The sequence below is a fragment of the Pseudophryne corroboree genome, chromosome 4 (genome assembly GCF_028390025.1).
Source record: "Pseudophryne corroboree isolate aPseCor3 chromosome 4, aPseCor3.hap2, whole genome shotgun sequence".
In the NCBI taxonomy this organism is placed as follows: Eukaryota; Metazoa; Chordata; class Amphibia; order Anura; family Myobatrachidae; genus Pseudophryne; species Pseudophryne corroboree.
Genome location: NC_086447.1, coordinates 695,240,935 through 695,264,663, shown reverse-complemented (window position 1 = coordinate 695,264,663; position 23,729 = coordinate 695,240,935). Strand labels below are relative to the sequence as shown.

Below are 23,729 nucleotides of genomic sequence, written 5' to 3'. Positions count from 1 at the left end.
GGGTCGTTAGGTTCAATCATGCTATGCTTATACTGGTAACACTATGTCTATCAATGTAATATCCTATAATGTGAAGGGTCTCAATAGTCCCCAAAAAAGAGGACCAAGTTATTTCTTTTTCTGAAACAGGTGAGGGGAGATCTGGTATTCCTTCAGGAGACGCATTTTAGAGGTATCTCCCATCCTGAACTGCGCTCTAGACGCCACCCTGTCGCTATCCACGCCTGCGACCGCACCCAAAAGAAAAGAGGGGTCGCAATTCTGATCCCCGCTCATTTACATTTGGAATCAGACCGAATCATTAAAGACAAACGCGGTAGGTTCCTTATTATAGTAGGCAAACTTAATAATGCTCCCATCACTATGGTCAATATCTACGCTCCCAACGTTAATCAGGCCTCGTTCTTTGCTTCCTTAGACTCTAAAATTGCCCAATGTAGGAAAGATGACCTCTTAATAGCAGGAGACTTTAACACTATACTACACCATAATCTTGATCGCTCCCACCCCCTTCCACCGTCCCAGTCCCATTTAAGCGTCCGTAACTCCAGAGCCTTGCAGTCGCTACTTAAAAACCATCTACTATTTGACTCCTGGAGGGTTGCCGACCCCTTAGTTAAAGATTACACGTTTTTTTCCCCAGTCCACAATTTATATACTAGAATTGACATGATTATGGTCGGAAGAGACTTGACCTCTAGAATCCAGAATTGCTGTATTTATCCAATAACGTGGTCCGACCACGCCCCTATATCTTTGACTCTGTCTGGGTTAGCTCGCACTCCCTCCCCCCCCTCTTGGTCCCTTAACGATGCCCTTCTTCAACAGCCTGAAGTGCTACAGCAAACTACTCAGGCATTGACTGATTACTTCTCAGAGAACCAAACACCCGGTATATCTGATATGACTCTGTGGGAGGCACATAAAGCGGTCCTCCGAGGCCACTTCATCCAGACCGCGGCCAGACTCCATAAACAGCGTTCCCAAAAAATTTTAGAGTTAACCAATCAACTCCATCAGTTGGAGGAAGCCCATAAGTCCTCCCTAAATTCTGCTGATTTAGAAAAGGTACTTAAAGTCAGGGGCGAACTTAATTTGCTGTTATCGCACAAAACTGAACAATGCCTTAGACGTCTTAATCAGATATATTATGAAAAAGGAGATAAAGCAGATAAACTCCTAGCCAGAAAGTTGAGGGCTCAGATTTCTTCCAAAAATATTTTATCCATTCGCACCAAGCAAGGAGTTCTGACTCATGACCCTGACCGCATTTTGGATGAATTTGAGGGGTTTTATAAATCATTGTATAACTCGGAAGTGACCCCCTCCTCGTCACAGAGATTTGATGAGGGGATCGACTCCCTCCTAGATAAATGTAATCTACCATCCTTGAGTAGCTCGACAGTATCCCAGTTAAGTTCAGAGATTACTGTCGAGGAATTAGAGAATGCTCTTAAAACTCAGAAACCAGGTAAGGCCCCTGGACCTGATGGGATCTCAATTATGTACTACAAGAAATTTAAGGGGACTTTATTGCCCCACCTTTGTAGGCTCTTCAATGGTTTCCTAAGTGGTAACCCCCTTTCTCCCCGTGCATTGGAGGCACGAATAGTTTTGATCCATAAGCCTGGGAAGGATCCCAACTCCTGTGCTAGCTACCGCCCCATTTCTTTATTAAATAACGATATTAAACTATTTGCTAAAATTCTAGCCCTAAGATTAAACCCAATTCTCCCGCATTTAATACACGCTGACCAGGTGGGCTTCATCCCAGGCCGACAAGCTAGAGACAACACGCGGAGAACTATTAATCTGGTCCATCTTATTAACAAAACCAGATTGCCCTCCATCCTTCTTTCGCTTGACGCAGAGAAGGCTTTTGATAAAATACTATGGCCTTTCATGTTCGCCACCCTACGCAGGTTCGGTCTGGGAGGAAGCCTACTTCAGGGTATTCAGGCACTCTACTCCAACCCCTCTGCTAGAGTCCGGGTTAATGGCAAAGACTCTCACCTCTTTCACATCAGCAACGGTACACGCCAGGGGTGCCCCCTGTCACCACTAATTTTTGCTATGACAATCGAACCTCTGGCGTGTATGGTTAGGACCAACCCCGACATCAAAGGAATCTCTGTTGGTGGGGAGGAATTCAAATTGTCATTATTCGCTGATGACGTTCTCTTAACTCTCTCCTCTCCCAATATATCTATCCCTAATCTATTCAAAACCCTGTCATTATATTCGCACTACTCGGGATATCGCATTAATTACTCTAAATCGGAAGCCCTCCCTCTGCATCTTGACGGGAATACCAGATCTCTCTTAGCTGCTAACTTGAACTTTTCCTGGCGCACCAAGAAAATCAAGTATCTAGGCGTGTATAATACAAACTCCTACGATTCCCTATACTCTGAAAACTTCCCAGCTCTTTTTAAGTGTATAGAGTCAGACCTTCGAGCTTGGGATAAACAGATTATAGCCTGGTTCGGACGGATAGTATCAGTGAAGATGAACATCCTTCCCAGGATTCTGTATCTGATTCAAACAATCCCCGTAAGCATCCCCGCTGAGGCCTTATGTCGAATGCAGAAACTCTTCGTAAAATTTATATGGTCTAATAAGCCCCCTAGAATCAGGACCTCCACCCTGGTACGTGACCCATTAGCGGGAGGTAGAGGATTGCCGGATATCCGTAAATACTATCATGCAACCCACCTGAGTCAGGCTCTTGCATGGTTCTCCCCAGCCCCCCACCTACCCTGGATTCAAATTGAACTATTCGCGGCCGGGGTCTCCACTTTGGTTTCCCTTCTTTCGCCAACTAAGCCACTACGGTCAATGCATACTTGTATCCCTTCAACAAAACTCACCTGCTCCCTGTGGCTTTTCTGCATTCGACATTATGGCCTGTCCACTTTCCCTTCACCCATCACATCCATTTGGGATAACCGGGATTTCCCCCCAGGCTCCACCTTGCGATCCCATTCGTGGCTCCATTTGGACCCGCGTCCGGGTCTGGTATTTGATTTTATAGATGGGTCCTCATGGCGTTCCCTTCAATCGCTATGTGACAGATATGATATTTCCCAACCTGTAGTTTATGAATACTTACAGCTCCGCTCCTTTTTAAGCTCCCTCCCCAAATCCCAGGTTATTCGCCAGCCTACCCCCTTGGAGCGTCTTTGTATTTACTCTCCTATGCGGCAGGGTATTATCTCCATACTCTACGGTTTGTTACGTTCCCTGAAGGCAGTAAATTTACTCCCCCATGAAAGTAAGTGGGAACAGGACCTAGGCCCACCCCCCGATGAAGACTCCTGGGAAACCATTAGACAAAAAGTAGCCCAGTCTTCAATTTCCTCCTTGGTAAAGGAAAATTCTTATAAAGTCTACACAAGATGGTATCGGGTCCCTGCGACCTTGCATAGGATCTTTCCAGGGTCCTCTCCACTATGTTGGCGTGGGTGCGGCCAAACCGGAGATTTCATACACATATGGTGGTCATGCCCAAAAATACACATTTTCTGGACTCAGGTGGAAGCTCTCATTGGTTCTATTTTCTGTTCACGAATAACCCTGGGCCCATGGTCAGCCCTGCTGGGCCTTCCCTTACCCAATTTAGATAGCCATGCAAATAGCCTAGTACTTCAAATCTTACATGCAGCCCGCTGTGTAATAGCTAAGAATTGGAAAAAAACCAATACCCCCCCTAGGAGCATGCTAATAGCTAAAATTTGGCATATCTCCATGATGGAGAAAATTACAGCATCCTTACATGACAGATCGGACAAATATAGGAAGATATGGGAACCATGGTTCATCTTTACTACACCCTCCACTTCCGGGGTGTGATGTGATGCGGTATGTTGCATTACTCTATGCCAAACAGATCGCAATAAATATAAGAGATGCTATGCCGTCCTTGGTTGGACAGTTGACATGGTCTGTAGCAGGGAGGTATTGCCCTCCATGGCACATCCCCACCTTGCTAGCTTCTCTGACGATCCACCATTCTCCCATTCCCCCTTCCCTCTCTTTCCCCCACTCTATCTCTCTTCTTCTCAGATTCTTTCTTCTTACTACCTTTCCTTTTTATGTTTATCTTTGTTTAAACACAGAAAAATTGTAGTCGATATATACATCTGTTATTGATGACTTACTCCCTTGTTCTTGTTATATTGGGTTATTCCCCATGGGATAACATGTATGTGATTCAATATTTATTCGGAGCTGTCATCTCCTGTCTGTATTGTAACAGTTTACTCGACTTCTCTCTAATAAAAATATTAAATAAAAAATAAAAAAAATGGAGAAACCATCCTGCACCCCAAAAAAGTAACACCGGAGACAGCAGGACTACACAGAAGGCTGTTAGTGGCCATAAGGAAAGCACTGTAGGTTTTGAAAAGGTTCCAAATGAATGATTTGCACTTTTTATACATGGTTGAAAAATTATAGCAAGTGTTTTTAATTTAAATAAACTTTCTCCAGCATTACAAGTTTATAAAAAGTTAGAAAATACACTTTTCCTCTCATCTGCAGGGTCAAAAACCCTCTCCCATAAATACTACACTTCCAGGTACCTGTCCCCCATAATTTAACCCATTGAGGTTTTTAGAGAAATTCACCTGAAAGCGGACATGTATTTATTGAATAAATTATGCTATTTAAACCCCTCCAAGTGTATGATTTTTAATTAGGAGTGGTGTACCAGATGTTCTGCACTGTGTCCCAACATTTTTACTTTAAAATAAAAAGATTCACTATATTTTTACCTACTCAGTGGGTGCACACACAAAAACATGAACTTGATCTAGAAAATCAATGTCAGTTTGTAATTGGATTTCAAATGTAATTCGCAGTGAGAACGTCTCTCAAGAGCCAACTCACACCTAATTGGATTGCTCCCTGGGAGTGATACTTTTTTTTATGCAACATTTAAATTTTGTATATATAAACACAGACAATTGACAGCAGATAAGAACCTCTTGTCCCATTTATTAGTCTGCCCCTTTTTCATTTATCCTTTTGGCAACTTCAACCCTATTTGTTCCTTAGATCTCTGTAAGGATATTCTTATGCCTATCCCAGGCACATTTAAATTGCTCTACTGTCTTAGCCTCAACCACCTCTGACGGGAGGCTGTTCCACTTATAAAAACATATACATCATGGTTCAGATAGTGCTTATGCCTAAAAGTTATTGTATTGGTATTTTTGAATACTATTAATTCTACATACAGGGTATTTATATCATCAGTACCAACACTTATTGTACATCTTTAATGCCTAAAAAAATATATTGCACATCTATATGCGTTACTGTATACAATACTTATGGTAGCCGAGATTAATCTGTTTTATCTTTCACAATTAAAACAAAAGGGGAGAGAAGGAGAAAGACAAAACTGGGACATATAACTTGAAGATGCTGTCCACTGCGCACTGCCCTGGAGGATGTTCCCTAGAACCACAGTCCATACATGCGTTACAGCTGTCCACTGCACACTGCCCTGGAGGATGTTCCCTAGAACCACAGTCCATACATGCGGTACAGCTGTCCACTGCACACTGCCCTGGAGGATGTTCCCTAGAAGCACCGTCCATACATGCAGTACAGCTGACCACTACACACTGCCCTGGAGGATGTTCCCTAGAACCACTGTCCATACATGCGGTACAGCTGTCCACTGCACACTGCCCTGGAGGATGTTCCCTAGAAGCACTGTCCATACATGCAGTACAGCTGTCCACTACGCACTGCCCTGGAGGATGTTCCCTAGAAGCACAGTCCATACATGCGGTACAGCTGTCCACTACGCACTGCCCTGGAGGATGTTCCCTAGAAGCACTGTCCATACATGCGGTACAGCTGTCCACTGCACACTGCCCTAGAGGATGTTCCCTAGAAGCACTGTCCATACATGCGGTACAGCTGTCCACTGCGCACTGCCCTGGAGGATGTTCCCTAGAACCACAGTCCATACATGCGGTACAGCTGTCCACTGCACACTGCCCTGGAGGATGTTCCCTAGAAGCACTGTCCATACATGCAGTACAGCTGTCCACTGCGCACTGCCCTAGAGGATGTTCCCTAAAACCACTGTCCATACATGCGGTACAGCTGTCCACTGCACACTGCCCTGGAGGATGTTCCCTAGAACCACTGTCCATACATGCGGTACAGCTGTCCAATGCGCACTGCCCTGGAGGATGTTCCCTAGAAGCACTGTCCATAGATGCGGTACAACGGTCCACTGCACACTGCCCTGGAGGATGTTCCCTAGAGGCACTGTCCATAGATGCAGTACAGCCGTCTACTACCAGCTTCCCTGAAGGATGTTTCTAGGTCTGTAATATCCACATACAAATGTGTCCTCATACACTGACTTAGCCTCTATAAGTCATATTACAAGAGGCACCTGTCCGACTGGGACGCTCTGAGAGGAATATAGTACCACACATTTCTTACACTTTGCCTCTTATACACATAGCAGACGCAAATAAACACCACTCACAGTCTACTGGAGACACTGGGCAGTGACATTAACGGTACACAAATTGAGTTTATACATGTACAAAATTGCAGATGAAGCACAACAGAAGTTGGTGTGAGGAAAAGCCACTGCATCGCAGCACTTCATATACAGATTCAGACTCAGTCGCACACACTTGTACAAATGTTGCACATCAAACCCATCAGTGCAAGCTGGCAATGTAGTTTTCTTGCTGCCAGTTATTTTGTTTATGCGAAAAAGAGGCACAATATGAGTGACAAAGACGCACGGTACTGCCGAATCACCTGGGACTTGGCGTACCAAAAGGGGCTACTTGGAGCGAATGATGCCACAGTGTATAAGTACACATCTGTAATTCATTAAAGGACTGACACATAGGTGAATGCAAGTCGGTCGTATCTGCTCCCACACTGTGTGCAGGTATATTCATTCATGTGCACACATCTATGCAGTCCAGCCACCGTCACAGCAGTCATCAAGGATAGTGCACACCAACCATATCCATGGTGCAAAACCTATATCTAAAATTAGGCGTAATTACACATACATGCAACCGTACTAAGCGTGCAAAGCTATCGACACACCTTCCATGAACTTAGCTTATGTGCAATCACCCCATTACCACTCAGATACGCCCCTTCAGAGACAAGTGGAGATGTGATGGAGATATGTAGAGGTCTCAGCACAGCCTGTAGTTGTGTATGCTCATACCCCGTGCATGCATAGTGCAAACACACACAAGACGCATCCACAGAACTAACTTAGGTTACATTCTGCATCTGCCCATTAGTGTATAGTATTTTACATCTTACCAGTATATACTTATACGCTGTACAACTAATTCGTAATATTGGACTTTGTCTGCACCAGACGTGTCCTTCTTTTTCACTCTAGAACCATTGATAGCACAGTATCCACACTGTTTTTTTGGCAGCACTGTATTCCAATATATAGAAACACCTAACGGAGAATAAACGCAGTTTTGAACCTTTGGTTTAAACTATCCAGCGTCTATAATCTTTTTATAATCTGAAGTCAGTACCATGAGAACTAACATTTATTTTGATCTCTATTTTGATGTCAGGTTAAGCTGCAGTCAGTATCAACAATGACAGCGTGGCATAATACAGAAAGTACAGACAGTCTGCACCACTAAACTTACCCCACAATCTACCACTATATGTTATACAATTTGTAGAGAATAAATTCCAGACAAAAACAAAGATAGTACCAGGATTTTTTCTGTATTGCGTGAAATGATGGATTCACATGCTGGTGATCCTTTTGGTTCACAGTCCAATTCACGGAAGGTAAAGAAAGCTGAATCTGCAATAAAATAATAATAAAAATAATAAATTGAAGGAGAAAATGCAACTTCATAGCAAACTCTCTTTATCATAACATTATGTAATACCCAGCTATCACACAGACATGAATAGATCCGTCTAAGGTTTGGTTTTCTACTGCCTTCATCAATTAAGGTTCTCAAACTATTTTGGAAAGTTATCGCTACACATACCATTGCAAAAAAAAAAAGTTCCATATTAGGCAATGGGCAGGCATTTGTGGAGCTTTAAAATTATCTTTAATTCAAATATAAATATTTTAACATAAGACAGGTCTATATACATATATATTTTCTGTTAGCCCTACAAGCTCTCAAGTGTATATAAAAAGAGATAAATAGACTATTTAAAAAAACTATGATGGAACCTGATGATTTGGGCACCAAAATGGCACTTTTTGCATCACGCCCAGCACTTTAGTCTTGTGCATACAATTTTTAGAATAATGGGGGTCATTACGAGTTGTTTGCTCGCTAGCAGATTTTAGCAGCATTGCACACGCTAAGCCGCCGCCCTCTGGGAGTGTATCTTCGCTTAGCAGAATAGCGAACGAAAGATTAGCAGAATTGCGAATAGAAAATTCTTAGCAGTTTCTGAGTAGCTCCAGACTTACTCACAGATTGCGATCAGCTCAGGCCGTTTCGTTCCTGGTTTGACGTCACACACACGCCCAGCGTTCGGCCAGCCACTCCCCTCGTTTCTCCAGACACTCCCAGCGTTTTTCCCTGACACGCCTGCGTTTTTCCGCACACTCCCAGAAAACGGTCAGTTTCCACCCGGAAACACCCACTTCCTGTCAATCACACTCCGATCACTTCAACGAGGAAAATTCTTCGTTCGGACGTAAGTAAATCTACTAAGTTTTGTGCTAAAATACTTAGCGCACGCGCACAGCGTACCATGCGCATTTTTTACTTAATCGCTCCTTTGCGAAAATCGGCAACGAGCGAACAACTCGGAATGACCCCCAATATTCTCATTCTTCTCATAGTTCTGAAAAGCAGCTGCCACTGAAAGGTCCACCAGCCAACACAAGCTACATATTAATATCCCCATCAATAGGTTGTTCCCTTTGTGAAAGCCCTACATACAAACACATGGAGAGGCTCCAGCAGCCATACAGTATATTTGTCTGCTTTAAAGTGGCCAAGTTGCTTAACACATGTAAAGGGAAAGAGAATAGTTATACATAGCATAGAAGAGTAAGCTATGCAAAAAGTAACCAGAAAACAAGTGACAGGATGCCAGATACTGCGGTTTCAATTGGTTGGGGTCACTTTTTCATACTTGAATACATGCATTACACTTGCCTTTTAACAGAGGACCCTCGGCTACACTGGAAGGAGGCAGTCTGTTTACCCTGGGTCTGATTTTGACTGAAGCAGTGTAATCCCACACTGGTAGCAGAGTTTTTCCATTGGTTTCCACGGCCCATTTAATTAAAAGAGCATTTTGTCAAAGAACAAGTACTGAATTTAATAACTATTAAAATGAATGACAAAGTTTTGTAATGCTTGTGCTTGCAATGCATATACATATTTAATGTATAGCATAAGCTTTTCCGATACATGTTAGCATTTATGCATGTTTTCATATGATATGTGTATTTATGCTTTTTGATGGAAGTCCTGCAGGTTAGGGGCCTGAAAGACTCTCACATGTCAAGTCTGCTTCTATATTCTATCTATGAGAAAATACATTTCTCCGGCAGCGAAGGTCTTTCCTGACGAACCAACCAGATCCCTTGAAAAAGTGTTGTCCAATTGCTTTTTTGTAAAAGATACTGAGCACCGTTCAACATATGCACTGGGAGGATGGGTAAAACTCGTACACTCTATCGTGCTTCCAACTTGTTTTTCAAATGCTGCACTTTTACCAATACAATCTATTTTATTTTCTGCATAGGTTAACAGAAAAAATAGCACTGCATTCTATGGATTGCATGCTTTTCTGGATCGTTTAAAATTATCCAAAAATACTACATGGTTTCATTTCTATGCGACTCTACTATTTTGTTTTACTTACACGTTATCCTGGAAAAGACCAACTCGAAAGAACAAAAAGGGATAAAGTTATGTTGCTTCATAGATTTGCTTTGTGAACACAATAAAGTCTTGCAAGGCAATAATATTTGGAACAAACTATAGAAGCATATATCACTCGAGGAGCATGTTATGACTGTAGTCAGATCTATCACAGGAGTAATACACAATATTAAGTGGCCTTGTCTGCTAGCAGGTTTCTTCTATATATGGTATTATATAGCTGTGTGGAGGAGATTGAAGAGAAGAAACATGAAGAAAAAAAAAAAGATTTATTTTTTACAAAAGACATTTTCCATTCACTGAAACCAAAATACAGTGGAAATCCGTATGTATTTATAAACATGTATACAGACTTTGGGGGGTAATTCAGACCTGATCGTAGCAGCAAATTTGTTAGCAGTTGAGCAAAACATGGGGGTAATTCACGGACATGCGGGGAGACGCCCAGCACAGGGCTAAGCCGTCGCGCATGTCTGGCTCTGACCCCCCCCCCCACACAGGTGCAAAAGCATCGCACGGCGGTGATGCTTTTATACCTGAAGCGTAGCTCCCTAGCAGCACAGCTCCTGCGCGCTGGCAAGGAGCTACCCGTCGCTCTCCGGGTCGCAGCAGCTGCGTGTGACATCACACAGCTGCCGTAGCCCGCCTCCAGCACGGTCCGGGCATGCCTGCGTTGCCCGGAACACGTCACCAAAACGGCGGCCTAACGCCGCCGAACCGCCCCCTCCTGCCCAGCGAACGCCTCTGTCTGTCAATCAGGCAGAGGCAATCACTGGGCTGAGATGTCGATCACATCTCTGGCATGCGCCGGCGCACTGCGGCGTCTGCACCTGCGCAGTTCAGACCAGAACGCCCGCTGAGCGACCAGGTCTGAATTAGCCCCCATGTGCACTGCAGGGGGGGCAGATATAACATGTGTAGAGAGAGTTAGATTTCACACTGAGCAAATTCCCGGGTTGATGCACATTCATGTGCAATAACCCGGGAAATATTTGTCAGTGTGTATTAGTGTGCTTTTATGGTTTTCTAACAAACCTGAATAACCCCCTACAGTATATCCCAAACAATTATTAATTGTAGATATTCTGATTTATCATTGTAGTTACTTGTTACTGGATCAGTGGCTGTTCGTAGCACACGATCAAGGGGGTAATTCAGACCTGATCGTAGAGCAAATTTGTTAGCAGTGGAACAAAACCATGGGCCTAATTCCGAGTTGATCGCAGCACCAATTTTGTTAGCAGTTGGGCAAAACAATGTGCACTGCAGGGAGGACAGATATAACATGTGCAGAGAGAGTTAGATTTGGGTGTGGTGTATTCAAACTGAAATCTAAATTGCAGTGTAAAAATAAAGCAGCCAGTATTTACCCTGCACAGAAACAATATAACCCACCCAAATGTAACTCTCTCTGCACATGTTATATCTGCCTCCCCTGCAGTGCACATGGTTTTGCCCAACTGCTAACAAACTTGCTGCTGCGATCAACTCAGAATTACCCCCCATGTGCACTGCAGGTGTGGCAGATATAACATGTGCAGAGAGAGTTAGATTTGGGTGGGTTATATTGTTTCTGTGCATGGTAAATACTGGCTGCTTTATTTCCACACTGCAATTTAGATTTCAGTTTTAACACACCCCACCCAAATCTAACTCTCTCTGCACATGTTATATCTGCCCCACCTGTAGTGCAACATGGTTTTGCCCATTAGTGTGCTTTTTTTGGTTTGCTAAAAAACCCAACTAAGGGCCTAATTCAAGGTTGATTGCAAAAAATAAGAATTTACTCACCGGTAATTCTATTTCTCATAGTCCGTAGTGGATGCTGGGGACTCCGTAAGGACCATGGGGATTAGCGGCTCCGCAGGAGACTGGGCACAACTACAAAGAAAGCTTTTAGACTACTGGTGTGCAATGGCTCCTCCCACTAAGACCCTCCTCCAGACCTCCGTTAGGATACTGTGCCCGGAAGAGCTGACACAAGTAGGAAGGATTTTGAATCCTGGGTAAGACTCATACCAGCCACACCAATCACACCGTATAACTCGTGATACAATACCCAGTTAACAGCATGATAACAACTGAGCCTCTCAACAGATAGCTCAACAATAACCCTTTAGTTAAGCAATAACTATATACAAGTATTGCAGACAATCCGCACTTGGGATGGGCGCCCAGCATCCACTACGGACTATGAGAAATAGAATTACCGGTGAGTAAATTCTTATTTTCTCTAACGTCCTAAGTGGATGCTGGGGACTCCGTAAGGACCATGGGGATTATACCAAAGCTCCCAAACGGGCGGGAGAGTGCGGATGACTCTGCAGCACCGAATGAGAGAACTCAAGGTCCTCCTCAGCCAGGGTATCAAATTTGTAGAATTTAGCAAACGTGTTTGCCCCTGACCAAGTAGCAGCTCGGCAAAGTTGAAGAGCCGAGACCCCTCGGGCAGCCGCCCAAGAAGAGCCCACTTTCCTCGTGGAATGGGCTTTTGCTGATTTAGGATGCGGCAGTCCAGCAGCAGAATGTGCAAGCTGAATCGTACTACAAATCCAGCGAGCAATAGTCTGCTTAGAAGCAGGTGCACCCAACTTGTTGGGTGCATACAGGATAAAAAGCGAGTCAGTCTTCCCGACTCCAGCTGTCCTGGAAACATAAATTTTTAGGGCCCTGACTACATCCAACAACTTGGAAGCCTCCAAGTCATTCGTAGCCGCAGGCACCACGATAGGTTGGTTCAGATGAAAAGCTGATACCACTTTGGGGAGAAACTGGGGACGAGTCCTCAATTCTGCCCTATCCATATGGAAAATCAGATAAGGGCTTTTACATGACAAAGCCGCCAATTCTGAAACACGCCTGGCCGAAGCCAAGGCCAACAACATGACCACTTTCCACGTGAGATATTTCAAATCCACGGTTTTCAGTGGCTCAAACCAATGTGACTTTAGGAAATCCAACACCACGTTGAGATCCCAAGGTGCCACTGGAGGCACAAAAGGGGGCTGAATATGCAGCACTCCCTTAACAAAAGTCTGAACTTCAGGTAGTGAAGCCAATTCTCTCTGGAAGAAAATCGATAGAGCCGAAATCTGGACCTTAATGGAACCCAATTTAAGGCCCATAGTCACCCCTGACTGTAGGAAGTGCAGGAACCGGCCCAGCTGAAATTCTTCCGTTGGGGCCTTCCTGGCCTCACACCACGCAACATATTTTCGCCATATGCGGTGATAATGGTTCGCGGTTACTTCTTTCCTAGCTTTTATCAGCGTAGGAATGACTTCCTCCGGAATGCCCTTTTCCTTCAGGATCCGGTGTTCAACCGCCATGCCGTCAAATGCAGCCGCGGTAAGTCTTGGAACAGACAGGGCCCCTGCTGCAGCAGGTCCTGTCTGAGCGGTAGAGGCCATGGGTCCTCTGACATCATTTCTTGAAGTTCCGGATACCACGCTCTTCTTGGCCAATCCGGAACAATGAGTATAGTTCTTACTCCTCTTCTCCTTATTATCCTCAGTACCTTTGGTATGAGAGGAAGAGGAGGGAACACATAAACCGATCGGTACACCCACGGTGTTACCAGAGTGTCCACAGCTATCGCCTGCGGGTCTCTTGACCTGGCGCAATATTTTTCTAGCTTTTTGTTTAGGCGGGACGCCATCATGTCCACCTGTGGTTTTTCCCCCTGGTTTACAATCATTTGAAAGACTTCTGGATGAAGTCCCCACTCTCCCGGGTGGAGGTCGTGCCTGCTGAGGAAGTCTGCTTCCCAGTTGTCCACGCCCGGAATGAACACTGCTGACAGTGCTAACACGTGATTTTCCGCCCATCGGAGAATCCTTGTGGCTTCTGCCATCGCCGTCCTGCTTCTCGTGCCGCCCTGTCGATTTACATGGGCGACCGCCGTGATGTTGTCTGACTGGATCAGTACCGGCTGGTTTTGAAGCAGGGGTTTTGCCTGACTTAGGGCATTGTAAATGGCCCTTAGTTCCAGAATACTTATGTGCAGGGAAGTCTCCTGACTTGACCATAGTCCTTGGAAGTTTCTTCCCTGTGTGACTGCTCCCCAGCCTCGAAGGCTGGCATCCGTGGTCACCAGGACCCAGTCCTGTATGCCGAATCTGCGGCCCTCTTGCAGATGAGCACTCTGCAGCCACCACAGCAGAGACACCCTTGTCCTTGGAGACAGGGTTATCAGACGATGCATCTGAAGATGCGATCCGGACCACTTGTCCAACAGGTCCCACTGAAAGGTTCTTGCATGAAACCTGCCGAATGGAATCGCTTCGTAGGTAGCTACCATTTTTCCCAGGATCCGCGTGCAGTGATGCACCGACACCTGTTTTGGTTTTAGAAGGCCTCTGACTAGAGATGACAGCTCCTTGGCCTTTTCCTCCGGGAGAAACACTTTTCTCTGTTCTGTGTCCAGAACCATCCCTAGGAACAGCAGGCGTGTCGTAGGGACCAGCTGTGACTTTGGAAATGTTTAGAATCCAGCCGTGCTGTTGTAGCACTTCCCGAGATAGTGCTACCCCTACCAACAACTGCTCTCTGGACCTCGCCTTTATCAGGAGATCGTCCAAGTACGGGATAATTAAAACTCCCTTCCTTCGAAGGAGTATCATCATTGCCGCCATTACCTTGGTAAAGACCCTCGGAGCCGTGGAGAGACCGAACGGCAACGTCTGGAATTGGTAATGACAATCTTGTACCACAAACCTGAGGTACTCCTGGTGAGGATGGTAAATGGGGACATGTAGGTAAGCATCCTTGATGTCCAGCGATACCATGTAATCTCCCTCGTCCAGGCTTGCAATAACCGCCCTGAGCGATTCCATCTTGAACTTGAATTTTTTGATATATGTGTTCAAGGATTTCAAATTTAAAATGGGTCTCACTGAACCGTCCGGTTTCGGTACCACAAACATTGTGGAATAGTAACCCCTTCCTTGTTGAAGTAGGGGCACCTTTACTATCACTTGTTGTGAATACAGCTTTTGAATTGCCTGTAACACTGCCTCCCTGCCTGAGGGAGTGGTTGGCAAGGCAGATTTGAGGAAACGGCGGGGGGGAAGACGTCTCGAATTCCAGTTTGTACCCCTGAGATACTATTTGAAGGATCCAGGGATCCACCCGTGAGCGAGCCCACTGATTGCTGAAATGCTTGAGACGGGCCCCCACCGTACCTGGCTCTGCCTGTGGAGCCCCAGCGTCATGCTGTGGACTTAGAGGAAGCGGGGGAGGACTTTTGCTCCTGGGAACTGGCTGTATGCTGCAGCTTTTTCCCTCTACCTCTGCCTCTGGGCAGAAAGGACGTGCCTTTAACCCGCTTGCCCCTATTGGGCCGAAAGGACTGTACCTGATAATACGGTGCTTTCTTTGGTTGTGAGGGAACATGGGGCAAAAATGTAGACTTCCCAGCTGTTGCTGTGGAAACGAGGTCCGAGAGACCATCCCCGAACAATTCCTCACCCTTATAAGGCAGAACTTCCATGTGTCGTTTGGAATCTGCATCACCTGTCCACTGCCGAGTCCATAACACTCTTCTGGCAGAAATGGACATTACACTAATTTTGGATGCCAGCCGGCAAACATCCCTCTGTGCATCCCTCATGTATAAAAGTGCGTCTTTTATATGCTCTACGTTCAGCAAAATAGTGTCCCTGTCTAGGGTATCTATATTTTCTGACAGGGAATCTGACCACGCAGCAGCAGCGCTGCACATCCAGGCTGAAGCTATAGCCGGTCTCAGTATCACACCTGTGTGTGTATATATAGATTTCAGGATAGCCTCCTGCTTTCTATCAGCAGATTCCTTCAGGGCGGCCGTATCCGGAGACGGTAGTGCCACCTTCTTTGACAAGCGTGTGAGCGCTTTATCCACCCTAGGGGATGTTTCCCAGCGTGACCTATCCTCTGGCGGGAAAGGGTACGCCATTAGTAACCTCTTAGAAATCTTTTTATCAGGGGAAGCCCACGCTTCTTCACACACTTCATTTAACTCTTCAGATGGAGGAAAAGCTACTGGTAGTTTTTTCTCTCCAAACATTATACCCTTTTTTGTGGTACCGGGGGTAACATCAGAAATGTGCAACACATTTTTCATTGCCTCAATCATGTAACGTGTGGCCCTACTGGAAGTTACATTAGTCTCTTCGTCGTCGACACTGGAGTCAGTATCCGTGTCGACATCTGTGTCAACCATCTGAGGTAGCGGGCGTTTTAGAGCCCCTGATGGTTTTTGAGACGCCTGGGCAGGCACAGGCTGAGAAGCCGGCTGTCCCACATTAGGTATGTCGTCAAACCTTTTATGTAAGGAGTCGACACTATCACGTAATTCGTTCCACAGCACCATCCACTCAGGTGTCGACCCCGCAGGGGGTGACATCACATTTACAGGCATCTGCTCCGCCTCCACATAAGCCTCCTCATCAAACATGTCGACACAGCCGTACCGACACACCGCAAACACACAGGGAATGCTCTGACAGAGGACAGGACCCCACAAAGCCCTTTGGGGATACAGAGCGAGAGTATGCCAGCACACACCAGAGCGCTATATAACACTGGGATCCCACTATCAATGAGTGTTAGCTGCTTTTTTATATATATTACATATATATATCTATACTGCGCCTAAATTTAGTGCCCCCCCTCTCTTTTTTACCCTTCTGTAGTATTCTCAGACTGCAGGGGAGAGCCAGGGAGCTTCCTTCCAGCGGAACCGTGAGGGAAAAATGGCGCCAGTGTGCTGAGGGAGAAGCCCCGCCCCCTTTTCGGCAGACTTTCTCCCGCTTTTTCTGCGATACTGGCAGGGGTAATTTTACATCTATATAGCCTCTGGGACTATATATGATGTATATTTTGCCAGCCAAGGTGTTATTTATTGCCCTCAGGGCGCCCCCCCCCCCCCCCAGCGCCCTGCACCCATCAGTGACTGAAGTATGAGGTGTACATGAGGAGCAATGGCGCACAGCTGCAGTGCTGTGCGCTACCTTAGTGAAGACTGAAGTCTTCTGCCGCCGATTTTCCGGACCTTCTTCGTGCTTCTGGCTCTGTAAGGGGGACGGCGGCGCGGCTCCGGGAACGAACACCAAGGTCGGGTCCTGCGGTCGATCCCTCTGGAGCTAATGGTGTCCAGTAGCCTAAGAAGCCCAAACTACCACCTGTTAGGTAGGTTCGCTTCTTCTCCCCTTAGTCCCTCGCTGCAGTGAGTCTGTTGCCAGCAGATCTCACTGAAAATAAAAAACCTAAATATACTTTCTTTCTAGGTGCTCAGGAGAGCCCCTAGTGTGCATCCAGCTCGGCCGGGCACAAGAATCTAACCGAGGTCTGGAGGAGGGTCTTAGTGGGAGGAGCCAGTGCACACCAGTAGTCTAAAAGCTTTCTTTGTAGTTGTGCCCAGTCTCCTGCGGAGCCGCTAATCCCCATGGTCCTTACGGAGTCCCCAGCATCCACTTAGGACGTTAGAGAAATAGGATTTTCATACCTACCGGTAAATCCTTTTCTCATAGTCCATAAGGGATATTGGGGAAACTAGAACGATGGGGTATAGACAGCTGGCATTCAAGTGCTGTAAACTATGAATTAGGTGTAGGAATAATACTAACACACCATCCAGAAGATCCTGGAGCCTTGTTAATCTATCTTGGGTATTTGTGTGAACTTCTTGAATAGACGGGGTCCAAAGGAGCCAGTGCACTTTAAATTTCTTCAACTGAGTGTGCTGGCTCCTCCCCTCTATGCCCCCTCCCACAGGCAGTTATAGGTAAAAACGTGCCCAAAGGAGAAAGGACATATATGAGAGAAGGAACAAGACAACAAAGGGTGGTGAAATTTACACACCACAAACAAACAACCAGCAACGGCTGGAGACAACAACGGCAACAGCTGAACAGGTAACTACATAACAAGAACCTGCAGACAAGTCAACGCACTGGGGTGGGCGCCCAATGGGGGTCATTCCGAGTTGTTCGCTCGCTAGCAGATTTTAGCAGCATTGCACACGCTAGGCCGCCGCCCTCTGGGAGTGTATCTTAGCTTAGCAGAATTGCAAATAGAAAATTCTTAGCGGTTTCTGAGTAGCTCCAAACCTACTCACAGATTGCGATCAGCTCAGTCCGTTTAGTTCCTGGTTTGAAGTCACAAACACGCCCTGCATTCGGTCAGCCACTCCCCTGTTTCTCCAGACACTCCCGCGTTTTTCCCTGACACGCCTGCGTTTTTCCGCACACTCCCAGAAAACGGCCAGTTTCCGCTCAGAAACACCCACTTCCTGTCAATCACACTCCGATCACTTTAACGATGAAAATTCTTCGTTCGGACGTGAGTAAATCTACTAAGTTTTGTGCTAAAATACTTACCGCATGCGCACTGCATACCATGCACATTTTTGCCTTAATCGCTCCGTTGCGAAAATCGGCAACGAGCGAACAACTCGGAATGACCCCCAATATCCCTTATGGACTACGAGAAAAGGATTTACTGGTAGGTATTAAAATACAATTTTTTCTAGCATCCATAAGGAATATTGGGGAAACTAGTACGATGGGGACGTCCCACAGCTTCCAGAACGGGCGGGAACGTGCGGAGACTGTTGCAGCACCGCCTGCCCAAAATGGCTATCCTCTTGGGCCAGGGTATCAAACTTGCAGAACTTTACAAAAGTGTTCTTCCCCGACCAGGTAGCAGCTCGGCATAGTTGCATGGCTGAGACTCCACGGGCAGCCGCCCAGGAAGACCCCACTGATCTTGTAGAGTGGGCCTTCAGAGACTTCGGAACCGTCAATGCTGCCGACACATAGGTCTGATGGATAGTAAGCCTAATCCAATGAGCAATGGAGGGCAACCCTTTTTCTGCGCATCATACAGCACGAACAAGGAATCTGTCTGACCAGAGCTGTGCGCTTGGCATAGATCTTCTGCACAGCATCCAATGCCACCGGAGGAGCAGAAGTGTCAGAACTAGACGGAATCACAATAGGTTGATTCAGGTGGAACACGGAGACAACCTTCGGCAGGAACTGCTGTCTAGTACGGAGCTCCGCTCTATCCTCATAAAAGACCAGGGGGTAAATTAACTAAGATGGGAGTTCTATTGAAGATAGGATGTTGCCCATAGAAACCAATCCGCTTCTACTTCTCATTTGTCTAGCACCTTCTAGAATATAATACCTGGAGTCTGATTGGTTGCAATGGGCAACATCCCATCTTAAATAGAACTCCCATCTTAGTAAATGTACCCCCAGGTATGGACTTTTACACGACAAGGCCCCTAATTCCGAGATACGTTGAGCAGAAGCCAGGGCCAGTAACATCACAGTCTTCCACGTGAGGTACTTATATTCTACCATCATCAGAGGTTCAGACCATCCAAATCCCAGGGTGCCGTAGGCGGCACAAAGGGAGGTTGTATGTGGAGTACTCCTTGCAAGAAGGTCTGAACTTCTGGCAACACAGCCAATTTCTTCTGGAAGAAAATGGAGAGAGTTGAAATCTGAAAAATCCAGGTAGACGAACGGCTCTTGTTGAAGAAGATCTCTTCTGAGTGGTAGAGGCCAAGGGTCTTCGACGGACATGTCAAGATATCCGCGTACCGTGCCCTTAGAGGCCAATCCGTGGGCAATTAGAATTGCCTGGACACCTTGATTCCTGATTCGCTTTAGCACTCTGGGGAGCAACGGGATCGGAGGAAACAAGTAGACCAACCGGTACGGCCAAGACGACACCAGAGCGTCCACTGCCCTCGACTGAGGGTACCTGGTCTGCAAGCAATACCATGGAAGTTTCTTGTTAAGACGAGAAGCCATCATGTATATTTGTGGGCAACCCCACCGGTCGATGATCTGCTGGAACACCAGATGGTGGAGCCCCCACTCCCGTGTGGAGATCGTGACGACTCAGGAAGTCCGCTTCCCAGTTGTCCACGCCCGGAATGAAGATTGCTGACATGGCTCTTGCATTTCTTTCCATCCAGAGAAGCATCTTTGACACCTCTCGCATGCAGGCTCTGCTTTTAGTCCATCCTTGTCGATTGATATACGCCACCGGCGTGGCATTGTCCGACTGTACCTGGATCGCGTCATCTTTGAGCAGAAGAGAGGTTTGAAGTAGAGCATTGTAGATTGCCCGAAGTTCCAGAATGTTGATTGGAAGGAGGCTTTCTTGGTCCGACCACCTGCCCTGGAACTGCGCCCCTTGGGTGACAGCTCCCCAATCCCCTCAGACTCGCATCAGTCGTGAGGAGGGTCCAATCCTGAATCCCGAAACTCCTGCCCTCCAGGAGATTGGAGGGCTTTAGCCACCACATGAGGGAAATCCTGGCCTGAGGTGACAGCTGAATCATCCGGTGCATCTGGATGCACGATCCGGACCACTTGCTCAGGAGATCCAACTGAAATGTTCTGGCATGGAACCTCCCATACTGGATTGCCTCGTATGAGGCAACCATCTTTCCTAACAATCTTATGCAGAGATGTACGGACACTCGAGCAGCACCACATGCGGACCATCTCCTGAAGTGTTTTCGCCTTGTCCTCTGGTAGAAACACCTTCTGGGTCACAGGTGGGACTTCTGTAAGTGGAGGATCCACCCACAGTCGGACAGAAGATGAATTGTGCGATCGATATGGAGCAACAAAAGCTCCCTGGATCTTGCCTTTATCAGAAGATCATCCAGGTAAGGGACCACATTGACCCTCTGGATCCGGAGTTGAAGCATCATCTCCGCCATCACCTTCGTGAACACCCTCGGGGCTGTGGACAGGCCGAAGGGCAGTGCCTAGAACTGGAAGTGATCGTTCAGCAGGGTACGCCTGATGAGGAGGCCAAATCTGAATATGGAGATAGGCTTCCTTGATATCCAAGGAGTCCATAAATTCCTGCTCTTCCAGGCCCGCAATCACTGCTCATAGAGATCCCATTTTGAACTTAAACACCCTCAAATAAGGATTCAAGGACTTCAGATTAAGAATGGGTTTGACTGAACCGTCCGGCTTCGGCACCACAAACAGGTTTGAGTAAAACCCCTTGCCGCGTTGCGGTAGTGGCACTAGAACAATGACGTGGGACTGGACCAACTTTTGGATAGCCTGTTGCAACGTAACTTGCATATCCTCCAAAGCTGGTAAGCTTGATTTGAAAAATCGTTGAGGGGGAGTACTGTCGAACTCCAGCTTGTAGCCCTGAGAAACGAGCTCTCTAACCCAGGAATCCTGGCAGGAAGTCTCCCAGACGTGGCTGAAGTGACGCATACGAGCTCCCACCTCGAGATCCCCTCTGGGTGGGTAGGCACCGTCATGCTGAGGCTTTAGTGGAAGCAGAATCGGTGGATTGTTACTGAGAACTGATGCTTGCAGGTTTTCTGGACTAACCTCTGGTGCCTCTAAACGCATTGGAGGCACCTCTGGCCTTCGACTGAAATCTGTGAGACCGAAAGGACTGGACAGACAGCCCTGGGTAGGAGCGTCTCGCCGGCGGGGCCCTAGAGGGGAGAAACGTGGATTTCCCAGCAGTAACTTTGGAAATCCAGGTATCCAATTCAACCCCAAAGAGCCATTCCCCAGAAAAGGGGAGGGATTCCACAACTACGTCTGGATTCTGCGTCCGCAATCCACTGACGCAACCACAAGGCCCTGCTCGCCGACACTGCCATGGCAGAAGTCCGAGCATTAAATGTTCCCCATCTCCTTGAACGAATCACAGAGGACACGGTTAGTGTCCCGAATGTGCTTCAGGAGGGTTACCATAGTAACCAAGGTCATATCTCCCGAGAGGCCCTCCTGAATCTGAGTAGCCCAGGAATGAATGGCATGGGTCATCCAGCAACCCACAATAACTGGTCTTTGTGGTATACCAGCTGCTGTGTATATAGATTTTAAGGTAGTTTCCATCTTCCTAGTCCCAGGATCCTTCATGGTAAAGGAGCCCGGGGCAGGCAGCACCGCCTATTTAGACAGGCGAGATACCGAGACATCTACCCCCAGGGGGTTCCTCCCATAATTTCCTACCTTCAGGAGTAAATGGGAAAGTGCGCAAAAACCTTTTGGACACTTGGGGGGAGATTCAAATGTTTGAAAAGTCGGTTGGGTGTCTGTCTGTTCCTGTCTATTAGATAGAAAAAAACAGACTCCCAACTGACCTTTTAAACATTTGAATCTCCCCCTTGGAATTTTTGGTCTGGATGTTTCCAGGCCTGTTTGAATAAGTCATCTAACTCTGGAGAATCAGGGAAAGTGACATTAGGCTTGTTCTGTACAAAGAAAAATGACTGCTGTGAAGCAGCTTCCTCTAGGGCAGGGGTGGGCAATTATTTCAGCTGGGGGGCCGCTTAACACTTCCAGCGAATATTCGAGGGCCACACACAAAATACACAAAAAAATCCCCCTTTTACACATTACAGCAGACAGCGTCCCTCTTTTTTACACATTACGGCATACAGCGTCCCCCTTTTTACACATTACGGCAGACAGCGTCCCCTTTTTACACATTACGGCAGACAGCGTCCCCTTTTTACACATTACGGCAGACAGCGTCCCCCTTTTTACACATTACGGCAGACAGCGTCCCCCTTTTTACACATTACGGCAGACAGCGTCCCCTTTTTACACATTACGGCAGACAGCGTCCCCCTTTTTACACATTACGGCAGACAGCGTCCCCCTTTTTACACATTACGGCAGACAGCGTGCCCTTTTTTACACATTACGGCAGACAACGTGCCCTTTTTTACACATTACGGCAGACAACGTGCCCTTTTTTACACATTACAGCAGACAGCGCCCCCGTTTTTATACATTACGGCAGACAAAAAAGAAAGAAAGAAAGAAAGAAAGAAAGAAAGAAAGAAAGAAAGAAAGAAAGAAAGAAAGAAAGAAAGAAAGAAAGAAAGAAAGAAAGAAAGAAAGAAAGAAAGAAAGAAAGAAAGAAAGAAAGAAAGAAAGAAAGAAAGAAAGAATTATACTTACTCTCTCCGCTGGCTCAGGCTCCTCGGTGCAGCTTCTGCAGAGATTCCGGGCAAGGAGGGAAGGGGAGGAGGGAGCCGCAGTAGCGCTGTGTAATTGGTGGAGGCGCTGCTGCTGCTGTCCCTCTGCTTCACCATAGGCTGTTCTCCACCGCTGCGAATGCTGGGATACGCTTCCCAGCATTTACAGCCTATGGTGAAGCAGAGCAGCCTATGGTGAAGCAGAGGGACAGCAGCAGCAGCGCCTCCACCAATTACACAGTGCTGCTGCGGCTCCCCCTCCCTCCTCCCCAGTGCGCTCTTCTCCTCAGTCACTGACCGCCGCCAGGGCTGGCAACAGAAATATTGGGGCCCGATACACTGATAACTCTGGGGGCCCCCCTTGTCACACCCCCCTTACCCTTGATCCCCAACCTTAGCGGTAAGCACACCCCACCATCACACACAGCAGCCATCCTACACAACCCCCGTCTTCCAAACTCACAGCAGTGGCCAACATTACCTCCCCCTCCAGTACAGAGCAGTGGCTGGAGTCACAATCACAATACACCCCCCTTCCTATCACACACTGACCTGACCAGCTGGGGGAAGTGAGGGGCGACCACGGGCCTGACCTATACAATTTTTTCAATCTATGCCTTGCTGCTGCCGCCGCTGTACCTTGGCGCTTGGGGCCTGGCCGCCGCTCCTGCTCACTGCCTGTTCCCCCGTGCCACCCAGCGCATAACAGAGGAAATCCCGGTCAGCTGACCCTGTGACGTGACCGGGATTTCCTCAGCGGCGCCGCGTCTGGGAGCAGGGTAGCGCAATGACAAGCGGATCTGCCTGTCGGGCCGCGTGTCATTGCACTCTGATGGGGCACA

At 47.0% G+C, this 23,729-nt stretch overlaps 1 protein-coding gene across 3 annotated transcripts in view; it reads right to left on the bottom strand.

Moving 5' to 3' along the window:
• The window catches only part of TTC13 (tetratricopeptide repeat domain 13), a 227,023-nt gene that overhangs the window by 154,433 nt on the left and 48,861 nt on the right, over window positions 1-23,729 (bottom strand). For all 3 annotated transcript variants that reach the window (XM_063917918.1, XM_063917919.1, XM_063917920.1), the window contains exon 2: window positions 7,749-7,843. In XM_063917918.1, coding sequence (XP_063773988.1) covers window positions 7,749-7,843 — 95 coding nt within the window. The remainder of the gene's footprint in view (window positions 1-7,748; window positions 7,844-23,729) is intronic.